Source organism: Orycteropus afer, unplaced genomic scaffold (genome assembly GCF_000298275.1).
Source record: "Orycteropus afer afer isolate SDZICR_OR568_19922 unplaced genomic scaffold, OryAfe1.0 scaffold00079, whole genome shotgun sequence".
Taxonomy (NCBI): domain Eukaryota; kingdom Metazoa; phylum Chordata; class Mammalia; order Tubulidentata; family Orycteropodidae; genus Orycteropus; species Orycteropus afer.
Genome location: NW_006921666.1, coordinates 734,870 through 761,459, shown reverse-complemented (window position 1 = coordinate 761,459; position 26,590 = coordinate 734,870). Strand labels below are relative to the sequence as shown.

General features: G+C 37.3%; 1 protein-coding gene across 1 annotated transcript in view; it reads left to right on the top strand.

The window, feature by feature from the left end:
- NRXN3 (neurexin 3) overlaps positions 1 to 20,233 on the top strand; it is a 2,130,901-nt gene extending 2,110,668 nt beyond the window's left edge. The window contains exon 21 of the mRNA XM_042781017.1: positions 19,611 to 20,233. Within this exon, the coding sequence (XP_042636951.1) occupies positions 19,611 to 20,233 (623 nt within the window). The remainder of the gene's footprint in view (positions 1 to 19,610) is intronic.
- Positions 20,234 to 26,590: the final 6,357 nt, after the last annotated feature.

The following is a 26,590-nucleotide window of genomic DNA, read 5'->3' as shown; positions in this document are numbered from 1 at the left end:
TTTTTCTGATTTTTAAAATCATTTTGATACATTTAGAAGGCATGTACCTTTAGTTCAGATGTTTATGATTAGATGGAAAGGAGACATCTAATTTCTGTCATTTAATAATTATTATTTCAGTACCGACATCTATAAGGCACTGTGCTGGAACAAATACAGTCTCTCATCACAGAATGTTCAGTGTTTGAGAGTCACAAATTCGAAAGCCTAAAGGAATGCAACAAGTGATGTAAAAGAAAGTACCATGGCAGGAGTAATACAAGAGAGAGTGGAGGAGATGGAGGGGAACTGGACAGCAGGTGGCTCTTCTTAGGCAACAGCTGCTTTCAGCTCCACCCAGGCATCACACAGTGCTAGTATTGCCAGATGTGTCAATATTTCAGAAATCACTTAGGAATGTGGAATTTTATATGGAAACTTCTGATTCGTAAAGTTTAGAAACACATCCAGAACTTTCACAAACCACTCGTGGGCAGTACTGTGAAGGGCTTGGCCAACCTTAGCTGGTCCAGTTTATGGACCATTCACCCCCAGGGTTGCCTCAAGGGTTCTGGAAGGGTGTCAACATTTTGCTTTATGGTTTTTGTGCATCATTTTCATAAGAGGACCATAAGGAAACTCTGGAGTTCTCAGCTGCTTTTGTGGTTGCTTGGCCATTCATAAGGCTTATACTTGATAATGAAGTTGTCTTGGAGGGCTGCCACGGCCACAGTGCAGTTGCTCATCTGATTTTGTAACCTATCATCAATTCCCTCTAAGCTTGAAGGCCAGAATGAAGATATGGTGCAGAATATGAAATGCTTTCATATCAAGTCTCATCTCTGTTAGAACTTTGGCATGATATCAAGAAATAGTATTAATAACAATAGCAGAGAACAATAATAATGTATCATTATAGTGCAAGTTCACCCTGAAGTGTATGGCTAACTCTGAAAGCTATTCTGCCATCATTAAGACTTTTTCTCATCAGAGCCGTACATTTCACATGATATAAATATAAAAAATAAAAGAAATCCTAAGAGCAATTGGAATTATAGATGGATTATAGGAGTATATGTAAACAATATATAGCAAAGCCAGTCCACAAAATGATAATATACTCCCAACCACGTGAGATTTTCTGGGAAATCCTTATTTTTTTACTCTCTAAGGTGGATGTTTGTTTTGCTGCAGTTTTCTCAGGAAATGGCACAGTGTAAAGGTTAAGAGTGCAGACTTTGTGTTCTTGCTACTTGAGTCCCACCACTTACTGTCGATGTAACCTTACAAAATATATTTACCCTTTCTGGGCTGCAGTTTTCTGCCCTATAACTAGGTCATAAGAGTAGTCTTTACCTTTTGGACTATTAAGTATGATCAAATGTAAAGCTGTTGCTAATTAATTTTGTTATTCATAGGATTATTTTTGGAGCTTTTTACCCTCTGGCTTGTTTTTGTTCTTTCTTGACAGGCCTGAGGTAATAGGTTAAATCTGATCCTTGGCTTTTTACTTCTGTTAATCATGTGCTGTCTTCTTTTCAAATAGAATTTTAGAAGTCACTGGAATGGACATCACAATAGATTAAGTGAAATATCTAAGTGGAATATACAAGAGAGTTAGCCTTAAGCTAAACTTACATTAATTTGAAAAAGTATAGCCATAATGCTTCCTAGAAGCAAGGATGGTGAGACATCATCTCACATACTGTGGACATGTTATCAGGAGGGATCAGTCCCTGGAGAAGGACATCATTCTTGGTAAACCAGAGGGTGAGCAAAAAAAGAGGAAGACCCTCAGTGAGATGGGTTGACACAGGGCTGCAAAAATGGGCTCAAGCCTAACAATGACCGTGAGGATGAGGCAGGACCAGTGTTTTGCTCTGTTTACATAGTGTCACTATGAGCTGGAACTGGCTAAATGGCACCTAACACCAACAGCATATAAGCTAATTAAGGTTAAAGAACTTAACAATATTAGAGGGGCAGAGATAAGGAGTGGAGCCTTGGTGGCGAATGGTTAAGCACTCAGCTGAGACTGACTTTCAAACTCACCCCGTAGCTCTGTGAGAGCCTTGAAGATCTGCTCCTGTGAAAATTGCAGCCTAGAAAACCTTCAAACCAAACTAAAAACCAAACCCACTGCCATGGAGTTGATTCTGACTTCTAGCAACCTCCATTGGGTTTCTAAGGCTGTAAACCTTTATGGAAGCAGAATGTGTCATCTTCCCCTGTGGAGGAGCTGATAGGTTTGAACCACTGACCTTGTGGTTAGAAGCCACATGCTTTACCCATTACACCACCAGGGCTCACCTAGAAACCCTAAAGGGCAGTTCTGTTCTGTCACATGGGGTCACCACAAGTCAAACATCGACTTGATGACACCTAACAACTACAGGGTTAGAAGTTGCAAAGAAGTAGTATTAATGACTATTTGAAGTAAAGTTTTGGATTGAGGTTACTCTTGTTTGTTTATATCTTCAAGTAGACCTAGTAAGATGCCTAGTAATATGGATGGTACTCAGTGGTTTCTCACATATGATAATAGTGATGGGAGCATGTGCTGATAAACATATCAATATATTAGTCAGATGATTAGATTGCCACTTTCAGGCAAATATCTATATATGGTCATAATAAGACTGAACCATGTCTACATTTACTACTTATACTTAGGCCCCAAAACATCTTAATAGGTCATCCTATTGCAAACTCTGATGCTTTAGAAACATACTCCTCAATGTCCATATAACATAGACTCATAGGCTCACAGAATTTGAAGCTGAAAATGCCCTCTGAGGCCTGCTTCCAGATTTATTACATTATAGATAAGATGTCTGAATGCCAGGAGTTACCTTGTTAGTTAATGACACAGCTAAAAGTGAAAGCCAACGGCTTCTCTTAGTCTGAATCTTACCTCCTGCACCAGTTTATCTGTTTTCCCCTCTGCCATAGTATCTTTGCACCCTGCAATGATTTCCAGTGAATTCAATGAGACTTGATTCTATAGTTGTATGAACAATATCTTGTGCTTTGGATTGGTTTCCTAAAGCTGCTGTGACAAAGTGCTACAAACTTGGGGGCTTTAAACAACAGAAATTTATTATGTCACAGTTCTGGAGGCCAGAAGTTCAAGAGTAAGGTGTTGGCAGCTTGGTTACTTCCAGAGATTCTGAGAGAGAATCTATTTCACATCTCTCTCCTAGCCCCTGGTAGTTGCCTGCAATCCTTGAGATTCCCTGGTTTAAAGTAGCAAGGTAGCATAACTCCCAGCTCCACTTCCATCTTCATTAGGCCTTCTTCCCAGTATCTCCTGTGTGCTTCTCTGTAGTAATATTCTTTTTCTTTCTCTTACAAATATTCTAGTCACTGGATTCTTTGCCCACTCTAATCCAGTATGACCTCATCCTAACTTGATTACGTTGTCAAAGACTTTATTCCAAAAAAGATCATATTCAGGTACTGGGAGTTAGGACATAATCTTATCTTTTTAGGAGATATAATTCAACCCACTACCTGCTTTACAAACTTTACCAGGGAAATGTCCTATTGACAGAAGAGTGGTTTCTTCAGTGTGCAGTAAGCTTTTACCTTTCTTAACATATCAAAATCAAGAAATATTTCATGGCATCTGCTCATACAACAGGGAAACCTGGTGGCACAGTGGTTGAGTACTCCACTGATAACCAAAAAGTCTGGGGTTCAAACCCACCAGAAAGATGTGGCAATCTGTTCCTGTAAACATTTACAGCTTAGGAAAATCTATAGGGCAATTCTACTCTGCCCTATAGGGTCACTATGAGTCAGAATCCCTTCAAACAGCACAGGACAAGAACAACATTCATAAAAATCAGAAGTCATTAGGATAAATTATAAAGAACAAAGACTCTGACCTCAGGTAGGCTTTTGCTTGACTTCTGGCTCCATGGCTTACCAACTGTGAGGTCATAGACAGTATATGCTATATATCTGAGCCTTAGTTTTGTCATTTATAATATAGTATAATGATATTTGGGCCTATCTGCTACAATAAAAAAAAAAAATCTGCTACAATAGACCTCTTTAAAGTGTTAAAGAACAAAGATGTTACTTTGAACACTAAGGTATTCCCACCCAAGCTATTATTGTATTTTCTATTGCCTCATATGCATGTGAAAGATGGACAATGAATGAGGAAGACAACAGGAGAGTTGACGCATTTGAATTGTGGTGTTGGTGAAGAATACTGAAAGTCCAATGGACTGCCAAAAGAAGGAAGAAATCTGTCATGGAAGAAGTATAGCCAGAATGCTTCTTTGAAGCAAGAATGGCCAGACTTCATCTCAAGTACTTTGGTGATACTGCAGAGGGACTGGTCCCTGGAGAAGGGTATCATGTTTGATAAAGTAGATGGTCAGTGAAAAAGCTGAAGTTCATCAATGAGATGGATGGACACCATGACTGCAATGATGGGCTCAAACATAGCAAATATTTTGAGGATGGTGACGAAAAAGGCAGTGTTTCCTTCTGTTGTATAGGGTCATGATGAGTCAGAGCCAATTCATTGGCACCTAACAATATACTGACAGCACTCTAATGCCTAGGCTGACTCTAAGTGTTAAATTTCGTCCTGTACATAAAGAATTAGCCTAGTGCCAAGTACATAGTTGGGAGCTCTGGTGTCATAGTGCCTAAGGCATTTGACTGCTAACCAGAAGGTTGGTGGTTAAAACTCACCAGCCACTCCTTGGAAGGAAGATAGGGCAATCTATTTCCATAGAGACACTGCTTTGGAAACCCAAGGAGGGGTCACTAAGAGTTGAATCAACTTGATGGCAGTGAGTTTGGTTTTCTTGGGGGGTTAGGTGTATAGTTAGTGCTCAAAACATGACAGTCAATGTAGTCATTAAAGATACCAAGTATCTTTGAATGAAAACCAGCATATTCTATGCCAGACCTTTAGGGATTCAGTGATATTTCTCAGCTAATATTTTGTTTTGTTTTTCAGCTGAAATAAAACATTTATTATAGTACATAATGTAGGACTCCAATCTTGAACACATCTGTGTTCATTGGGTAGGTACTACCTAAGGGCTGTTAGGTGTACTGACAAAAAGAAAATTCAGTTTCCCATGTCATCTTTATGTCTTACTGCCTGTTACATTAGAAAAAAGAAAAATCACATTTGTGTCCATCTAATATATTAGAGTAGTGCCAAGGCACTTAACTGCTAACCAGAAGGCTGGCGGTTCAAACCCACCAGCCATTCCTCAGAAGGAAGGTTGGGCAATCACTTCTGTAGTGATACTGCCTCGGAAACCCAAGGCAGGGTCGCTATAAATCGGGTCCAACTAGACAGCACATAACAACAACAACAACAATATAGTCTAAATCTATCTTCCATCCCCGCTTAAGAAATCCCCCCACCTTCTCTGTTGAATATGAAAATAAACCCTTATTTTATAGCTAATATCCATTGAAGACCATAGTAACAAACTTTTGAGAAGCCCTTTAGAATTTACAAGCACATTGACATTCACATTCAGAGTCTCATTAGTAGTGCAAACCTACCTTTTAGAGTAGTTTAACTGACCAGATATTATAATCCCCACATTAAGAGGGATTAACTGACTTGTTCAATGCCTAACAGTGCAGTTATATGTTGTAACCAAGACTGGAACTCAGATCCTTTGACTCTAAAGACTCCATCCATTATACTAATTTTCTGGCACAGGGTGAACCATATTGACAATGTGTGATTTCAATGCTTTTATCAAAGTTCTAAGAGTCCCTGGGAGGTATAAAAAGTTAAGTGTTTGACTACTAGCTGAAAGATTGGTGATCTGAAGCCATTCAGAAGTGCCTCAGAAAATAGGCATGGCAATCTGCTTCTGAAAATAACAGCCTTAAAGCCCTATAGCTCAGAGCTACTCTGGGATCACCATGTGTCCGAATTCACTTGGCAGCAATTAACAACAATATGGAAGTTATAGCCTACTAACCAAATCAGACCAAACTCACCATGGTCGCATCAGATCCAACTCATAGAGACCTCTCCTTGGGTTTCTGAGGCAGTATCACTACGGAAGTAGATTGCCAAATCTTCCTTCCAAGGAGTGGCTGGTGGGTTAGCAGTTGAATATTTTAGGGACTATGCCACCAGAGCTCCTGGTAGTGAAGTGGTTAAGGCATTTGGCTGCTAACCAAAAGATAAGTGGTTCAAGTCCACCAGCCACTCCATGGAGAAAAGATGAGGCAGTCTGCTTCCATAAAGATTTAAGCCTTGGAAACCCAAAGATGGTTACTGAGTCAGAATCAACTCCATGGCAGCAAGTTTGGATCCTTGTCCTAAAGTTGCTTAGAGTCTAGCTGAGTCTGAAAAGAAAGCAAATTAAATGCAATATAAGTATTGGCACTAATACAAATCTGTGTAGGATATAGTAGGTGCACAAAGAAGAAAGGCAATTGTGGGATAGTATTACAGGCACAGGGTGATGTGAATAAGAATAAGGGTTATATGAAATACTTCCAGAGTTAACATTCTATTATCTTACCAAATTAAAAAATTTAATACTAGTGTTTTAAATGTTTTATTTGCTCCTATTCATCTTATTAAGTAGAAAGGTTGGTCTAAATTGGGCAAGCAAATCATTAATACAGAAATATAATTCTAAGCATTAGGCTAAATCATATTCTGGGCTCTCTTTCCCTCTTGAAGGATTAATTTTTCTTTCTTTCCCTATGTATTCTACATAGGTGTACAGGCTGAGTTTGGGGACAGTTATCACATGACCTTTTTACTTGTGGCAGTTTTTCTTTCAGTATTAAAAACAAATTATTGAACTTTCTGTTTAAAAACAAATACTACATATAAATCAGACTTTGTCACCCCTTCATTGAACATCACCATTATTGGGCAGAGATTGTGAGAAGTTGGGCACATACTGGGGAAATTTTGTATCCAGACAACAGCTGCATTCACATTCCCAGGATTTCATATCCATACCTACAGTCTCCATTTTAGTCTATATTAAACTGTGATACAAAGCTGAAGCACTGATTCTTCCAGAAGAATCCCTACTTTCACCACATGGACACATAAAATAATGATTGATTAAAATGTTTTTATGTAGCTCTGGTAGCATAGTGGCTAAGGCACTTGACTGCTAACCAGAAGGCTGATGGTTCAAACCCACCAGCCACTCCTTGGAAGGAAGATGGGGCAATCTACTTCCATAGTGATACTGCCTCAGAAACCCAAGGAGGGGTCACTATAAGTCGGGTCTGACTCAACGGCACATAACAACAACAACAACAACATAGTTTATAGAAGGAAGAGATGAAGGTATTCACCTCACATTTTCTAAAGCAAAAATCTTGAAAATCCCCGTTGTTGTTGTTGTTGTTATGTGCCATCAAGTCGGACCCAACTCATAGCAACCCCTCCTTGGGTTTCCGAGGTGATATCACTACAGAAGTAGATTGCCCAACCTTTCTTCCAAGGAGTGGTTGGTGGGCCCAACCTTCCTTCCGAGGAGTGGCTGGTGGATTTGAACTGCCAGCCTACTGGTTAGCAGTCAAGTGCCTTAGGCCCTACACTACTAGAGCTCCCCATTAGGTATTTGGTATCAAAACTACTTTGTCAGCTTTCTGCTTATATATTTTTAAAAATCTTCTGGTGGTCTTGCACCCAGGCTCTAGAGATTTTCCCTTCTTTCTTTCTCTCTCTAGAATTTTCTCTAAGAAGTTGTAAGTATTTAATATTATGCATGGGATGTTTCCCCTTGGCCCTCACTTATACATGTGCCCTGTAGCCTAGGTCCATTATCCCAATTAGGTGGTCTTGCAATATCCGTGACTTGAACATGGCTTTGTGCTTCTCAAGCTGAACCTCAAGCAACTTACTTCTTCCAGACAAGTGCATGTCCCACATGGAATTCTGGACAGTGCAATTTTGTTTTACTGAAGCTGATGTTTGCAAATCTTTATTTTACATTTACGGAGAGTTACTCAGACATGGTGGGATATAAATTGTTGCATCAAAATATGCTGTTTCAAGTCTGATTATTTTATTAGTTCTCAATGGCAAACAATCCCATTGCACTCTGAAAACCAGTAGAGGTATTAATACAGAATCATGCAATTAATGATAATAAAAACATAGTGTGGATAGCAAAAGAAAGAGTAAAATAAAGCTATGTCATGATTATGAGCTACTAACCATTAATTTGTCTTATGTCACAAATCAAACACATTTTCTGCATATGAAATGATGATCAGTTTGTATTATAGAAATGTATATCTAACTGTATTCAGGCTGCATTAGCTTCATTTAAACGTATGGCTTCTGTGAATTGAAACATGCATATATTATTTGCAAAGTGAAATCACATATTTTAGTATGTTTGATTGTTTGAAGTAGTGATTTCCTGAATGCAAGTGGTGTCCTACTTTCAACAGTTTTTAAAATACTCTAATCTGAAATAAGGAGCTCTGGTAGCATAGTGCCTAAAGGCACTTGACTGCTAACCAGAAGGCTGGCGGTTCAAACCCACCAGCCACTCCTCGGAAGGAAGGTTCACAATCCTACTTCCGTAGTGATACTGCCTCGGAAACGCAAGGAGGGGTAGCTATGAGTCGGGGCCGACTCGACGGCAAATAACAACAACAACAACAATCTGAAATAGGTACTACTACCTTGTTTTTGTTGTGTGCTTTCAAGTCATTTCCAACTCATAGCAACCTTATAGGACGGAGTATATCTGCCCCATAGGGTTTCCTAAGCTGAAATCTTTACTGGAGCAGATTGTCAGAGCTTTTCTTCTGCAGAGCAGCTGGTTGGTTTGAACCATCAATCTTTTGGTTAGGAGCTGAGTACTTAACCAGTTTAAGGGGTCCCAAATTGCTGATACATCATCCTTAAAATATCTCTCATTATCCGGGAGCATGCACTGAAGTACCTTAGCCTTTTAGTCTCACACTTAGACCAGGTATGTATTTCACCTTTAAAAATAGCCACTAAACACACACAAAACAACAGCCCGTTTAAATATTACCAAGTAACTCTTCTACAGATGCTATTCATTCGATGCCTTGTGGAACACATGGATATCTACTGGTTCTTCTTGGATTATGAAATTCAATAACAAAAGTGTATGTAATAGTCAAAAAAATTCAACTAAATGGCAACAAGGGTTTTTTCTTCTTTTATTGAAATATTTTTCCTAAAAACTTCCTAGCTGCCTTTGTGAAGTGCCCAGATTAATGATTAATATTATTAAACCAGAGACTAAAAATCTTGGTACGGACTGACCCATGGGGACACATTGCTATAATGATTTTAAAATAAAATAATAAAAGGGGCGTCCCATAAGGGGCAAAAGTCTGACGCATCCTCACAATTAATTCTATTTATCAAAGTCATTCAAAAGAGTGGTTGGAATTGGCTTCCAGAACCAGGTGGTCTTAAGTGTCTTGCCTTTGTGGTTGCCTACCCGGGTTTCCCAGTCCTTGGTTGAACATTATTGTTCTCAAAGGGATATGATATAGAATATAACTCTAGTGATCTTTTCCAGTAGAGGCTGAGGCCATTTCTTCAAACTCGTTACCTATGTGCCATCTTCAGTATCTTCCACTCGATGCACACATGCACGGAACACATACACAAATGCATGTGTTCACAAACACATAGACACACACATTCTTCTCTGCTTTTCTCAGTATAGACTGAATAAAGCATCCCACATTTTTCTCTAAAAGACTGGTACAATTTTTCCCAACATACTTCAAAAAAATCATATTCATTTTATGATTGTCTTATAGCTTACAGATACTGAAATTTTGCAGTGGAGATCAGTCTTGCCTCTATAACTGAAAAAAAAAAAAAAGGATTGGCTATCCCTTTGTTTATCAGGAGTATTCTATTAACACTCTATTACCACCCACCATAGACAGTCAGCTTGGCAAAGCCCAAAAACACTCATAGGGAGCAATGTTAATTATAACCCTCTATGGTGTTTTGTTTGTTTACGTCTTTTAAGAGGAGCTCTGGTGCGGCACTGGTTAAAGCATTTGGCTGCTAACAAAAAGGTCAGCAGTTCAAACCCACCAGCTGCCCCATGGGAGAAAGATGAAGCAATCTGCTTCTGTAAAGATTTACAGCCTTGAAAACTCTATGGGGCAGTTCTACTCTGTCCTATAAGGTTACTATGAGTCACAATTGACTCAGTGGTAGCGGGTTTGAGTTTGGGTTTTTAATGTGTTTTAAAATATGTCTTCTATGGCTAAGAATAAACACGAGGTGAATTTTCTGGAGTAGGAGCCATGAACCCATATGTATTTGTACCTGAATCCCTGAAACTACAGGCTCTGTCCCATACCTAACAGGCACACTGACATGCACACAAACACACAGGTACATGCTTTCCTTCTAATTGGCAAAATAGCCTGGGGATGTCCTTTTCCACTACTGGACAGGCATGAAACAGAACTCAGTGTCTCCCTCTCACCCCAAAATTGGTTTTGTCTTGCTAACCTCTCCCCAACCCTAGCTTGCTGTTCTGTTTTCCTATTTTCCCTAAATGCAACTTACTTTGAGCATGTTTTAACTTGATTAGCATTCCTACAGTTCAACAACGATAGATGATAACCCGTTTGTCAGTTGTAGCCACTTTCTTCTCTTTTAAATGTCTATTTATGACGTACATCCAGACTGCACGCCCTTTTTATTTTTTTAAAGACATAAAACCAAAAAAAGAAAAAAGAAAAAAGCCAACAACACCATTTTTTAAAGATAATACAAAATTTGTTTTTCATTTTGGCCATTACAAAATGCAAGGGGAATCAACCAACCAGAAAAAGCAAAGCAAAAAAAGTGTCCCCTGACTGCTCTGTCTGTGCCTCTTCAGCGTGTGCACCTGGTTGTTCATCTCTGAAAGTGTGTGGAATATATTTTTTCTTTAAATTTTTTTGTTCTTTTCTCCCTTCTTGTTTGGGAATTAAATGCTTTTTTGTATTATATCTATCTATATATCTATATATATATCAATGTGTTTCTTTTTAATTGCTAGATCTCTAGATTTGGTTTTATCCAAAATCAATGGAAAAAAGAAAAAGTTATGGATTGTTTTCTGCAATTTTCCCCACTCCCTCTTTAAATGTGGAACAACTTCAGCTGCAGAACCCCCACATCCACATCCTTCTAATTAGTCTTTTCTGATTGTAAATCATGTGCAACATGGGTGGCATGGGGATGGTAGACAGGGTGTCATTCAGATTGTGACAACATCATTTCTATATGGGGAAGTCATTGGCAACTCAGCGTGTGGGCTAGCTATGCAGCTTTCCTTCGGGTCGCCACTGTAGACCTCTAAACCCTGCTAACTCTAGATGGGGTTGTGTGGGTGCCGATGAAGTTGTTCAACTTGAATATATGAATCTAGTCTCCTTGTTTTTACTTTTAACCTTTTGATTCGTATTATTATTTTATGTATTTTTGCTGTTCTTAGTAGGAAAAAAGTTTAAATGTTTTTATTATTTGAAAATCTTTAATGATGAAACTGTAATAATTTTTGGAGTAATTGCATGTTGAAGAAGTTGCAGCTTAGGGTGTGTGAGATTGTCAGTGTTAGAGTTCTGTTCTTTATTTCCATAGATGGGCATGTGTAGGCTCATTTGTTTTTGTATATTGCCCATCCCTTCCTTACAGCCAGAAGCTCTAATGCAGCTAGATCACTCCGTGCCGCCCTTACATGGACATGGCGACTCACTTACACATTTACTCCCATCATCTTCATCTCCTGTGTAGTACACTCATAGATACCACCTCCCCTCTCAGCATCTTTCCTTCCCATTCTCCCCCCTTTCTTTAGCATTGTTCAAATTTATGTGCTGTCATCCATCCCCTTAAAGAAAGTCTAAAACTTATCAAAAAGACAAAAATATTTCAAAAATTAAATATATATCTGAGAACCTATAACAATGCAGAAATTAATTCAAAAATCCTTTAGAGTCATAGATTTTTTAAAAAGGCAAATTATAAAAGCAAACAGGTTTTTTTTTTTTTTTAATTTTTGAAATCATAGCAATCGGAACTATTTTAAATTCAAAACCGATGCCCTCCCAAAGCGCCCAAAGTAAAAATGTATTGAAGTGCAGCTTTTTGGCTTTTCATGTTATGTGGTGTGGATGTATGTGTTGTTGCCTCCCCGTATCATCCTCTGTTGTAAATTATTATATTTGAAAAATTAGACCTTTTACTCAAAAGATTTTAAGATATGACAACAACTAAAAAGCAAGTTACAAGAATGTGGCAATTCTATTTGTCCAAGAGCATTCTTACACAACTTTCTTTTATAAATTTTTCTTTCATGCCAAAAAACATGCGGGCAATTTGTTGATGTAAGTTGACTATAAATTAATATGGTATGTTTTTTTTTTTTTTCATTTAAATTACTTTATCTATATGAAAATGATTTGTTTCTTTGTTTTCTTTAAAGCCTCTATTTATTTATTTATTTATTTATTTAATTTGCTTTCCCTTTTCTTTCTTGTATGTGAATGCCTTATTAATGTTATTTGCTCTCTTTCGCCTTAACTTCCTTTGGTTATGAAGTTGATTTTATTCTCTATTATATGATTTAAAGATTATATTAAATATTTTATTTCATTTGTGTGTATTTGCTTAATTTTCACTGCTACATTTTGTGCTGAATTGCTTCTAATAATGTGAATTCTACTCTTGGTAGAAAGGGATAAGTAAATTGTCCTTACCATCCAAAGCAACCCTAGCCTCTTTGCCTGAACTTTTTTTACTACCAACTTTAAAGCCGTGAAAGTAATGGTAGGCTCTACAGTGTGATAATAAAATTGGTCACTGCTTATGGGAAGCCAGTACTCAAGAAGAAAATGAGTTGAGTTAGCTCCAAATGTTATCAGTTGTAATTACACTATTTAATTCCTTAGAAAGTTTTCAAGGAAATCAGACTTTTATGTTATTAGCAAAGGGAAACAAGATACTCTCAAGTGACTAAGGTAGAGTTTGGTTATCCAGGATTATACTGTCACCATCACCACAGGCTACAAAATCAATTTTGCTGAGAAAAAATACAGAGAAAATTCCAGGTGTTTAAAATTTCATCCTATGATATTGATACCTCTCAATGTATAGAACTGATTAACCTACTGGCATAAACACAGAGACACATACACACATACACTCTCTCTCTATTTCCCTCTCTCTCTTTCCTTCCCTTTCCCTTTCTGTTAATAGTTGCCATTTTTCTCAAGGATTTAATCAGGTAAGCTTTAAAAGGATCCTAAGATTCTACCAAGAAGATACACCATGATTTTCACATCTAAAGTTTTACTCAGGAACTTTCAGGTAGGTATTGCCATTGTGTGTGATTCTAAGATGAGAGGATTTCTTGAACCTAATGGGATCTGTATTAGTGCTTCAGAAAACATCGGTAAGAAGCACTACACAATTTCTTTAAAAAAATTTGCTATTTCACTTTAATTTTACATATTAATGCTATTTGGAACTGTTACAGAAATATCGAACTGAAAGTGCATAATAGATAAGGCCCCACCACAACATCTTTAATGAATGGGCTCCTTCTGCCTCAGTTTATATGATTCGAGATTGTCTGCCATGTTGAATAGTATTTTAGGTTTAAAACTAAGAACTTACTAAATGAGGTTTTATATTAGTCAGTGTTCTTCAGCAAAACAGAATCAATAGGAGATATGGATTGATTGATTGGTTGATTGATTGACTGACTTTAAGGAATTGTCTCACCCAATTATGCCAGGTGTGTGTGTGCGCATAGGGGGTGGCAAGTCAGAAATCCATAGGACAGGCTGGAAGTCAGGTAGGATTTCTGTGACATTGAAATTCTTCTTCTTCAGGAAACCTCAAATTTGCTCTTAAGGTCTTCAGCTAATTGGATGAAGCCCAACCACATTATGAAGGGCAATCTTTCCTTAAAGTCATATGTTTGTACAATTCCAGACATAAACTCTTAACTGATACATAAATGAAAGCTCTGTTTGACATTCTTTATTTTACAATGTATAATGATATCAAGGAAGTTCTGGTGGCTAGTACCTAAGGCATTTGACTGCTAACCAGAAGGCTGGAGGTTCAAACCCACCAGCCACTCCCTGGAAGGAAGATTGGGCAATCTACTTCCATAGAGATACTGCCTTGGAAACCCAAGGAGGCGTAGCTATGAGTCGAATTGACTTGACAGAAGTGAGTTAATGATATCAAGGAGCTATTGCCCATCTTACCTGCACATAGACTGAAGAACAGACTCTGTAACCTTTGAGTCAGACTCATTTCAGACAAACCATTTGCTTTAGGGAGGGAAAAGGGGAAAAGAATGCCCTACCTAGCAAATGTTATTCTATTAAAATGTACATTAAGCCATGTTGAGACATTTCTGTACTTCTAGTGTCTTTTCTCTGGACACTTGCTTTATTTGTCCAAGACAATTTTTCCTGATGGTGGATAGAGAGCAATTTCATGGTCATAAGCTTCTAACACCATTGGGATATGGATGTGTTGCAAGTATACACTCCATGGCTCCAAATAATATATTTGAAACTGACGTAGTGAGGGAAAAGATTATTTCTCCCCATTATAGGTGAATTTTCAAGGAGAGAATTAGAAAAATACAAATAAGAGAGGAGGTAAATATCCCAAATATATATGAAAGAAATTCAAGGAATTGGAATGTGATGTCTTCTCCCAAAGTCCTGCTCTCTCTCACCACTGTTTTGGTATTTTCATGACCTCTCAGACTTAGACATCTCCAGAGACATAATGGTCAGAGCCACATTGAAACTTCTTACTGCTCAACTTGGTTTTTAGATGACTCACTGCATTCACCATCACCCACAATATTCTCACAGTTCAGGAGAGTTCCATTAAATTTTTAACACACTGTCTTTTCGATGGCAGAGAGCCCCTTTTGCTGGATATCAGCCCTAGAGGCATGAATTATATATCTATAAATATACTCATAAAGCAAAAGAGCAGAGCAGCCTCCAGGGCTAAAATAGACCTTTCATATCCCTAGTGATCTCTCTAGTTTAAAGAAAAGCACAATGCTGTCACAAAAGAGAAGAGTATATCTTCCCGATTTAAGATGCTAACTTTAAGGGATATGGATAGTTCTTATTCCAAACCAAAGAAAAATTCGGGGAAAATTCTGGAAATTAGGGTTTTGATGAATATTAGATTTTGTACCATTTGCCTGTTACTCTTTATGACCTCAGGCTTGTTGTGCTTGGGTGGATACTTCTGTAAGCACAGACATGTTGTTGATCCCTAACTCCAGAGCCTTTAGGAAGTGAAAAGAAACATAGTATCAGCTGCTGCAATATTTCTGAGGGCAGACAACCTGGATTAAAACAAATAAAATCTTACATAGCCTTGCACAAATTAAGACATTTATATTAAGGATCTTATGGAGCTCTGGTAGTGTAGTGCCTGATGCATTTGACTGCTAACCAGAAGGCTGGTGGTTCAAACCCACCAGCCACTCCTCGGAAGGAAGGTTGGGCCATCTACTTCCATTGTGATACCACCTCAGAAACCCAAGGAGGGGTTGGTATGAGTCAGATCCAACTTGACGGCAGTGTGTTTGGTTTGGTTTGGTTTACGGTGAGAGAAATAATTCTCCCTCATCTCAAATGATGTGTCATCTTGAATTCCCAAGTACACTATATCTTAAATGTTAAAGATGAAATTTGCTATTGAAATTGATTATACACTACAATTCATATACCTGTCCCAGGAAGGTTTCATGATTATCTAAAATTTTCAGTCTCATCTCACTCTAATTCCCATCTGTATAAATGACTCCTACATCCCAGTTGACTTCCTTTTCAACTAAAGGCACTCTTCCAATTCCTGGAGATGCCAGAGGGGAAAGAGAAAAAAAAAAAAAAAAAGTTTATGAAAGATTCTATCATTTCATTGACTAAGTATCAGCAGAATTTAGGCTCAAATTTCCACTTATCTTTATTACTGCTACCAGGATTAATAACAAAACGGCAAAGAAAACTGAAGATGAGTAGTTCTGACAGAGTCAGTTATTTAAATTCTACAATAGCATACTCATCACTGTAGTTTTGAAATAAGCTCTTAGCCTAACATTTAGGGGCTCTCCAGGCTTTCAGAACCCTTTATAAATTAGTGAGTTGCAGGAACCTCCTTCTATCCCATCACTATAAAGGTGGGTTTTATTAAAAAAAAAAAAAAAAAAAAAGATTCAAGAGAGACGCTTGCATTAGTGTGCTGAATGGAAAGGAAAGAGCAACGTAAAGTGTGTATGTGTGTGTATGGGGGATGACTCAACTGCAGAGTGAGCAATTTGTAGATCTCATAGATTTTTAATAACAAACACACTGCAGAAGCTTTAGCTAAGAAGAGGGGAAAAAAAGAACAGGCAAATTTAAGACTCCAGTTGGGTGTCACAGATGGTTCGCTAAAATTGCAAATGAATACCACTCTGTAATCATGAATGCAGTGTGCTTAATCTCACTTAAAGGGACTCTAGCTTTCTACCCAACAATTTGCCTTTATATTTAAATTATTGGTATGGGCCTTGGTCTTCTGACAAATCAATTATCCCTTGTCCTTCAACCCATGTTCCACTCTGTTTACTCTATGTGTGGTAGATTTTTGTCACTGCCATAAGAAACAAATGACTCTGGGTATTTGTGCTGGAAAAGAATACACATGTTAAACCTTTGTTCTAATTAAGCTGGGTAAAACTCCCGTTTTGTTCCTTGAAGGAAAGTAAAATAATTCCTGAGAAATCCCTAGAGAATCTTTAGACAGATTGCATGGCTCCCCTTCTTCCCTCTCACCACTATTCTCTTACTCAAACACTGCCCTCTCCCATGTTATCATCTTACATAAACCACTTGGGGCCCCCTTACTAGAAGAATAAGAAGAAAAGTTAGTGCAGGGTGAGTTTTATGACGAACTTAACATTAGGGAACCATGTTCCAAATCCCATTTATAAAACTAGTGAAAGTGTGTAAATTATGCATTAAGTAAGTTGCAAGGTATATGAATTATATATGTTCACAATGTAAAAAAATAAGCAAACTGGCCAAGTAAAGCAAGTCTGAAGACTTGGCAAATCTGCAAAGATCATTTTGCTCACTAGTTTCAAATTCTCAGCACTAGAATAGAAGCTGGGGTTTAGAACACAGGCAAAAATATCATCTTGAAATTTTCAGAAAGATTCTTGTTTTATTTCCTCACATATGACAGAATTACCAGGTGCATTAGAGATGGTAGTACAACATTTTGTTGTCCCTTCTCTTTCCAAAGGTACGCATTATATACATGTTAGCCTCCCTCTCAAGTCAATTTCTCATTATACAGTACAGGATTATTGGCTAAATTGGTGGGGTGTAAACACTTCTGATGTGGATGCAAGCAAACCTACTCAGATGTTTTGAAACCATGTGATAGCTTTCTTCTCAAGTGGCCCTTCTCCGAGCACACCTGAAACCTGGACAATTTAGATCGCAGAGTTCTAAATGAGTCATGGGAAGACTTTAAAAATACTAGGTGTGGAGAGCTGAGTGGGATGTGTGCCAGTTCCACATTAGAATTGAGTCAGCCTTTGTAGGTAGAACCCTGAAGACTGTGTAAGCCCAAAGACTTGTTCACTTGCAATGGCCCCCATAGCTTCACAGCACCAAACTGGCTTTGCCACAGTCAAAGAAGAGGGGACACTGAAGGGCAAGCCATATCTGTTAACAGATGCTCTGACACTTGCTGTTCCATTATGACTGACTTATTACCAAGGGCAGATCACTGAAGGACACTGCAGTTGGTTCAATGTTTAGTGACCCAGCTCAGAATGAGGCCTTCACCAATAATAGCATGTCATCAACTTAACGTGCTGATTTAATGGGATAGGTAAACATCGTGACAGCTTTGCTAGAGGATTTGGAAAAATAATAGTTGAAATAAATTTTATTCTGGAATAAATTCAGTAAAGAGACATGGGCTCTGACTTCTTGAGATTCTTTGTTTGAAAAATAACATTGGTAAGAGACACAGAAGAGACTCTGATTATCTTGCTTACATGGGTGGGTAGTAAGCTTGACTCTATTGTTTCGAGAGCAACATCCACCATAGAATAGTTTGATATTCATAATTTGCAAGCATTTTGATTTAGTAAACTATTCTGAACTTCTGTTTTCCCAACTTAGTCCACATGTATATTAAGTGCAATACCTATGTACTAAGAGTAAATCAATGCATTGTTGCCACTCTATCTGAGAATAACTGATTTCAAGAACTCACTTTGCTAACTCTACATTTCTGGATCTAAAAGTAAATTTCCAGTAAGTCATGGATATCTAGGCTGGGTATTTTTAAAATCTAGCTTCCAGCTAAGCATATACTATATGCAGCATTAAAACAATGCAAAAGCAACTATGAGACCAATGCAAACAGAATGGTCATTTGATAGTCAAGGGACTTTCTGGAAAAGTGAAGTTAAAATGAACACATTTAGCCTCTTGTAAATTCCCATCGGAAAAGAGCTCTCGTGGCACAGCACTTAAGGCATTGGGCTGCTAACCAAAAGGTTGGTGGTTTGAACCTACCAGCTGGTAAGTGGGAGAAAGATTTGTCAGTTTGCTTTTGTAAAGATTTATAGCCATGGAAACCCTATAGGGCAGTTCTACTCTGAGTCAGAATGGACTTGATGGCAGTGGGTTTCAGTTCCCTTCATTTGGTTCATAGGAAAAAAAAAGACAATAAATGTAAAATAAAAGGTAGTAACATAAGAACGTACTACAGATGGGATATTTTATGCTCTTTGATTTTGGTCTCATTGACATGAAGAATATGTTATTCTCATTTTCATGAGAACAAATAAACAGAAAGGAAGACAATAAAGCTTTTAAATTATATGTTATATTATATATGTTCTAGCTTCTAAATTAAGCACACACATGCACTTGTACACCCACACACAGTTTTGATAGCCAGTCAGTATTTGCAACAGTATGAATAAATAAATGCTATCACCTCATAAGCAGATCCTGGAAATGGCAGATTTGAATTCTATTTAAATAATTACTTGAGAGTATCTAAGTCCCTGATGTAAGGATTTCAGATTTTGGTGGCAAGAGGCATGTTATGGGCTTGAACCAGTCTACAATGGTGCTACAACCAGAAGGATCCATATGCTGATCCAAGTCATTTAATGATAAAATTTTGAGACATAATCTATGAACTGTTCACAGAGAGTGACTGTGAGTTGTGTTTGCAAATCTACTAATTCTGTTTTTCTTTTTCTTTTCAATCCCAGGAGGTGAATTAGTTATCCCTCTTCTTGTAGAAGACCCTTTAGCTACCCCTCCTATTGCTACTCGTGCACCTTCCATTACACTCCCCCCTACCTTTCGCCCCCTCCTCACCATTATTGAGACCACCAAAGATTCCCTGTCCATGGCCTCTGAGGCGGGGTTACCTTGCTTGTCGGACCAAGGCAGCGATGGTTGTGATGATGATGGCTTGGTGATATCTGGGTATGGCTCAGGGGAAATTGACTCTAACCTGCCCCCTACTGATGATGAAGATTTTTACACCACCTTCTCCTTGGTAACAGATAAGAGTCTTTCCACTTCAGTCTTCGAAGGTGGCTACAAAGCACATGCGCCCAAGTGGGAATCCAAGGACTTTAGACCTAACAAAGTCTCCGAAACTAGTAGGACTACTACCACATCTTTGTCCCCTGAGCTGATCCGCTCCACAGCTTCCTCCTCGTCTGGGATGGTGCCCAAATTGCCAGCTGGCAAAATGAATAACCGTGATCTCAAACCCCAGCCTGATATAGTCTTGCTTCCGTTGCCCACTGCCTATGAGCTAGACAGCACCAAACTGAAGAGCCCACTAATTACTTCCCCCATGTTCCGTAATGTGCCCACAGCAAACCCCACGGAGCCGGGAATCAGACGGGTTCCGGGGGCCTCAGAGGTGATCCGGGAGTCGAGCAGTACAACAGGGATGGTCGTCGGCATTGTGGCTGCTGCCGCCCTCTGCATCTTGATCCTCCTGTATGCCATGTACAAGTACAGGAACAGGGACGAGGGGTCCTATCAAGTGGACGAGACGCGGAACTACATCAGCAACTCGGCCCAGAGCAACGGCACGCTCCTGAAGGAGAAGCAACAGAGCTCAAAGAGCGGCCACAAGAAACAGAAAAACAAGGACAAAGAGTATTATGTGTAAAGATGATAACACTACTAGTAAGTGAATTTAAAAACAGAATTATTTATATATAAATATATAAATACTTTGCAAAGGAGATTTGACAGATGTCCAAACTGTTGTAACTATGAGATGGGGTATACCATACCTGTGGTGGGGAAAAAAAAAAAAAAAGAAAAGAAAAAACATTTTTAAAAGGACACACACAAAGATGTGTCTATCTCTCAAATTCAGCCACGGCTGCTGTGTTTCAGTCATCGTTCGGAGACAGAAAGTTCTTTCTGCCCTGCTGTACCATAAAGCACATAACTTAGCACTATGGAGCGAGCACACGGCTCCACCCATTACCGAACTTGGAAGCCTCCTTCTCTCCAGGACCTTTATGACAAAAGGTAGAAGACTTCATGGCTTACTTGTCCCTAACTCCAAGTGAGTCTGTTATGATGTTGTGAAGCTTGACTGTAACAATGTTCTTTTTTTTTTTTTCTTTCTTTCCAGTTTAATTATGTAAAAAGAAAAAAAGTTAAAAACAAAAAAAATCCCCTTATCTGGTTTTGGCCAGTGTGTGTGTAACTTTTCAAGATCTAAGGGGAAAATGGCTTTTGGGTTTTTGTTTATTTTTGAGAATGACTGAACATAAGAAGAGGAAAAAAACAAAAAAAACTCAGAAAATTAAAATGAGAGAGACTATTGCCATATATGAACTCAAAAGCTACCATGGTGTCCACTCTACATATCAGGTTGTGGTGTCTCTAGAATCTGTTGTTTGTTTCCTGTAAGATGCTTTGCTGAATACATAGCAAAAACCATGTGATGGATGATGATGTTGATTTCAAAAGCTGGTCCCCCAGGGTCTAATTCCAGAATTTGCCACCCAAACCTTGAACGAACAGGTTCAGGGTTGGTTTTAGCAAAGCTATTGGCTTTATTTAACAATGTTGTTCCTATTCATTAGTCCAGCCAAATTGTGGTAAAGGGGAAAACCCCATAAACTAAAACAGAGTCTTTCCTAGCAAAATGGGGGGGTAGGCTGAATCTGTGACTGACTGAAGTGCATGCAAATGTAAAAGAAAAGACAACAATAAAATCTGTCAAATAATCAAATCAGACAATGCAGGAGTTCAACTTGTGATGGAACCACAAAGGGTCACACAAGCCAAACACATCATGATGGAGTGCAAAATACATAGTTCTTCCCCCGCCCCAACATATTAATGTTTTTCATAGTGTTTTAATTTTGTAGCCTGACACTAATGGATAATTCTATCCTTCCATTGGCTCATGTCTCCCTTCACCCATCTTTTTTAAAACTTAAATAATTAAATAAATGAATAAAGCTGCTGTGACACACACAAAAAAGGAATTTAATAGTATAATATATATATATAAATAAATATATATACAGATATATTTATCACAGTATGTTTGATGGGACGACTGAAACAGGAAATCTGTTAAAGTCTTGAAGTGGAATGAGACTGTTGTTTTAAATGAAAATAACAAAACAACAAAAAAGCAAACCTTAAAATGTGAAGAAAGTGTGAGTTTTAGTTTTGTCACAGTTAACTGTGTCAAAGAGAAAAAAAAAAAATTCTCAGATTTTGTTTACATATTTTACTACATTTTTGCTGGTATAATTCCTTAGCCACCTATGTACATACTACGTTGAGAATTGTTCTTTCTCTTTGTTTATTTTGGTTTGTTGGGTTTAATATTTCAATTGTCTTTCTTTCCTTTTTGAAAAGAAGGAACAATGTACAGAAAAAACAATAAACTGGTTATGTGGCCATAGCTATCCAAAAAAGCAAGAGGAAAAGCCAGACCAATAGTCACACAAAAACGGAGTGTGTCCTCTGGAGGGTCAGATATATACTATTTCTTTTGTACAGATGAAAATCAATCAGCGGTTTAGATTTAGAAATCTACTCTTGCTGGTCTTTGTAAGTTGCATGAATATTTGACTTTGAAAAACTATCTTAAAGACATGGGGCAAAAAGCGCAATCTAAACAACGATAGCATTTTCTAACGTGTATGGAAAGAGGTGATCCTCATTATCTGATATTTCAATGTGTTAAGAGTTTCTTTTTTCCTTCTAAAATTTATTTTCTGTTGTTATGAAAAAAAGACAAGATTATAAAGAGATATCAAAGCACGATTTTAGATCATCTAAATGGCCCAACCTATATGAAGTTGATTATATCTCGATGTTTGTAAAAGATTGCTGTTTTGAGGTCTTGTGAACTGATTTCCTGCTTTCTTTCTTTACAATTTTTTTTTTTTTAATTTCAGTAAAAATACATTTGTTATATTCCTTTTAGTGTAAGTTTCTATTTGGACAATTTTATGGGGACATGTGCATTCTGTATGTGAGCTTCTATCATATTCCTGTTGTTTTATGAGCAGACCCTTAAGGAATTTATTTTATGATGTTGTGATGTTACTGCTTTTTCTTTTTCCTTTTCTCTTTTATTTCATATTTGCATTTTCGTTCAAGGATATGCTTAGCAATAAAATGTTCTTCCCAAAACCTTGTATGTTGATGCACTTTTATTTTCTAAACATTTTGAGGAAAAATATTTCATTGAGGCTAGATATGCCATAGCTTATTAAAAAAAAAAACAAAACAGGTAAGCTAAGACCACTTTTATGTGATATAAAATATTCTAACCAGTTGCTAGTTACTTATATTAACTTATCAAAAGTGATATATTTATGGGATAAAGCAATTATTGTCTGTCATCTGAGGCATTCTGGTCTCGATTGCTATGATAGAGAGTCCAGGAGGGAACACACATTTCTGAAAAGGTAAGATGGCATAAACATTTTATTGGTAAAAGATTATTGGAGACTACACTTTAAAAAATGTTTGATACCTTCAAAATATTTGTTGTAAGTCAACAAACACTAAGAGCATACCAGAATCATGTTCATATTGCCCCTTAAACACTGGAAAGCTTTAGATGCCTGCCTTCCAGGCTTCCCTGATTTACTGAAATCAAAATAAAAAACACTAAATACAAAAATAAAACTTAAATGAGAGCTTAAATGTTCACAGATTCTTTCTTGGTTTTATTATTATTATTATTATTCTAAAATGTTTCATAAGCTCATTGTAACTGGAACTTTTCTCATAACTCAGATGCCCTTGATTTGCTGATTCCCTAAGCACATACTTACTTTTCTCATTGGATAATCTCTTACAATACCCTATGTTTTTCATCATAAGTCTGGAAACATGGGTCAACCCCATATCAGTTCCCAGTTTTCAAGGACTTAGAATGAAAACCAAATGTATTTAACACTGCTTCTTCAGATTTTATTAGTGGAATTTTTGTGCTATTGATCATAATGAAATGGAAGAATCATGAGGCTCATTGAGCCAGATTATAGGAAGTTGCTTCCTTTGTTTCTACCCCAGATAATTTACTTAAAATAAAACAATCATTTATCAAATCTCATTATGCACCAGGTACAGGTATGGTGTTTTTGATATATGTAGTCTGTTTACTCCCTGGGTGTTAGATAGCAGTTCCCCCATCTTAGCAATATAGAATCAAAGAGCTCAAAGTCAACTTGGCTAATAAATTCACAATCATGTTAAAAAATTCAGACCTTACTGATATGGAGGTCAGTGGAGAGAACATGGGCATTGCCACACTAGTTAGGTTTGAACCCCAGCTGGAATATTCCCGCCGTGGGAGCAAATTTCTGAATCTCCATGAGCATTGGCTTCTTCACCTGAAAAAATGTAACACCTCAACAATCTTGCCTTGATAGTTGGTTTTGAGAAATAAATGAAATAATATGGAATGTTTTTAAATCTGGCACATAGTAAATGTTCAAGAAAGCTAGTCTTCTTCTCTACTTTGAGTCCTATGCTATTGTCAGTTTAATAGCTGCCTTATAGAATTAGAAGTTCCACACTAAATGTTACATTAAAAATGACTTCTTAAGTTTCATTTTTCATTTCTATTATCCAGTCATTATTAAGGAAGGTGTTATTCAATTTCCATGTGTTTGCTCTTTTTCCGTTGATCTTCCTATTGTTGATTTCTAATTTTAAAGCATTGTGATCTGAGAAGATGCTTTGCAGTATTTCAATATTTTTAAATTTATTGAGGTTTCCTTTGTGGCCTAACATATGGTCTATCCTGGAGAATGTCCCATGTGCACTGGAAAAGAATATATATTGTACTGTTGTTGGAAGAAGTGCTCTGTAGATATTTATAAGGTCAGGTTGGTGAATTGTGTTGTTTACTTCTTCTACATCTTTGTTGAGTTTCTTTCCAGTTGTTCTATCTTTCATTGAAAGTGGTGAATTAAAGTCTCCTACTATAACTGTGAAGTCATCTATTTGTCTTTTCAGTTCTGTTAATGCCTCATTTATATGTTTTGGAGTTCTTTCATTGGGTGCATAGATACTTATATGGTTATATTTTCTTGTTCAATCAATTCTTTAATCTTTTTATAATACCCTTCCTTGTCTCTTATACTATTTTTGGTCTTAAAGTCAGTTTCATCAGAAATCAATATTGCCACTCTTACTCTTTTTGGTTGCCATTTGATTGATATATCTTTTTCCAACCTTTGATTTTTAGTCTATTTTTGTCTTTGTCTTTAAGGTGAGTCTCTTGTAGACAGCATACTGATGGGTTATATTTTCTTATCCAGTCTGCAACTCTGTTTGCTATTGGTGGTTCTACGTCCAAAGGACTCTCTTTAGTAACTTTTGTAAGTTTGGTCTGGTTTTAACAGATTCCCTTAATTTCAGCTTATCTGGAAATGTCCTAATTTCACCATCATATTTGAGGGACAATTTTGCTGGGTATATAATTCTTGGTTGGAATTTTTTTTTTTCCTTTCAGGATTTTATATATATCATCCTATTATTTCTCACCTGCACAGTCTCTGCTTAGACATATTGGTTCCTCATTGTAGGTAACTTTTCATTTTTCCCCATGCTGCTTTCAAGATTCTTTCTTTGTCTTTGGTCTTGACAAGTTTCATGATAATATGCCTTGGTGATTTTCTTTTGGGTTCTATCCATTTTGGGGTTCGTTGGACTTCTTGAATGGATATATTCTCATCTTTCATCATATCAGGGAAATTCTCTTCCAACAAATCTTTGGCAATTTTCTTTATGGTTTCATTTTTCTCTTCCTGTTCTGGAGTTCTAATTGCACATATATTATTCCTCTTGATGGTATCCCATATGAATCTTAGGTTTTCTTTATTTTGTTTTGATCATTTTTCTGATTGATCCCTTTCCAAAGAAGTATTAAAGTATTTGTCTTCAATCTCATTGATTCTGTCTTCCATTGATTCATTTCCACTCCTTTACCCATTAAATGTGTTATCTGTTTCTGAAAATTTAGTATTAATCTTTTGGATTTCTAACATTTTGTATCATTTCTAATTTTTCATTTATTTTGTCATTTTGTTCTTGTATGGTCTTCCAAAATTGTTCTAGGGTTTTATCTGTGTTTTTCCTAATTTTGTCAGTGTTTAGGAACTCTTGTGGTGTAGTGCCTAAGGCATTTTATGGATAACCAGAAGACTTGTGGTTCAAACCCACCAGCCACTCTTCAGAAGGAAGATTGGGCAATCTACTTTTGTAGAGATATCTCCTTGGAAACCTAAGAAAGTGTTGCTATGAGTCAAATTGATTCAATGGCACTCAGTTACTTATTTTTTTCCTTGATTTGTCTCTCATCCATTGAAGGCACCTACATATAATTCTTTTTAATTCCTTATCAAGAAATGATGAATTATTTATCAGGGAAATATAATACATTATGACCAAGTGGGGTTCATACCAGGTATGCAAAGGTGGTTCCACATTAGAAAAAAAATCAATTTCATCCATCACATAAATAAAAGAAAGGAAAAAAGAACCACATAATCATATCAATTGATGCAGAAAAGGCATTTGATAAAATCCAACACACATTCCTGATCAAAACTCTCAGCAAAATAGGAATAGAAGGGCATTCCTCAACACAATAAAGGGCATCTATGCAAAACCAACAGCCAACATTATTCTGAATGGAGAGAGACTGAAACCATTCCTCTTGACAAACGGGAACCAGACAAGGATGGCTGCTATCACCACTTCTATTCAACATTGTACTGGAAGTCCTAGCCATAAGGTGAGAAAGGGAAATCAAAGGTAACCAAATTGGCAAGGAAGAAGTCAAACTATCCCTATTTTCTGATGATATGATCCCATACCTAGAAAACCCAAGAGACTCAGCAAGAAAACTACTGGAACTAATTGAGAGATTTAACATAGTGGCAAGATACAAGATCAACATCCAAAAATCAGTTGAATTCCTCTACACCAGCAAAGAGATTGCTGAAAAAGATATAAAGAAATA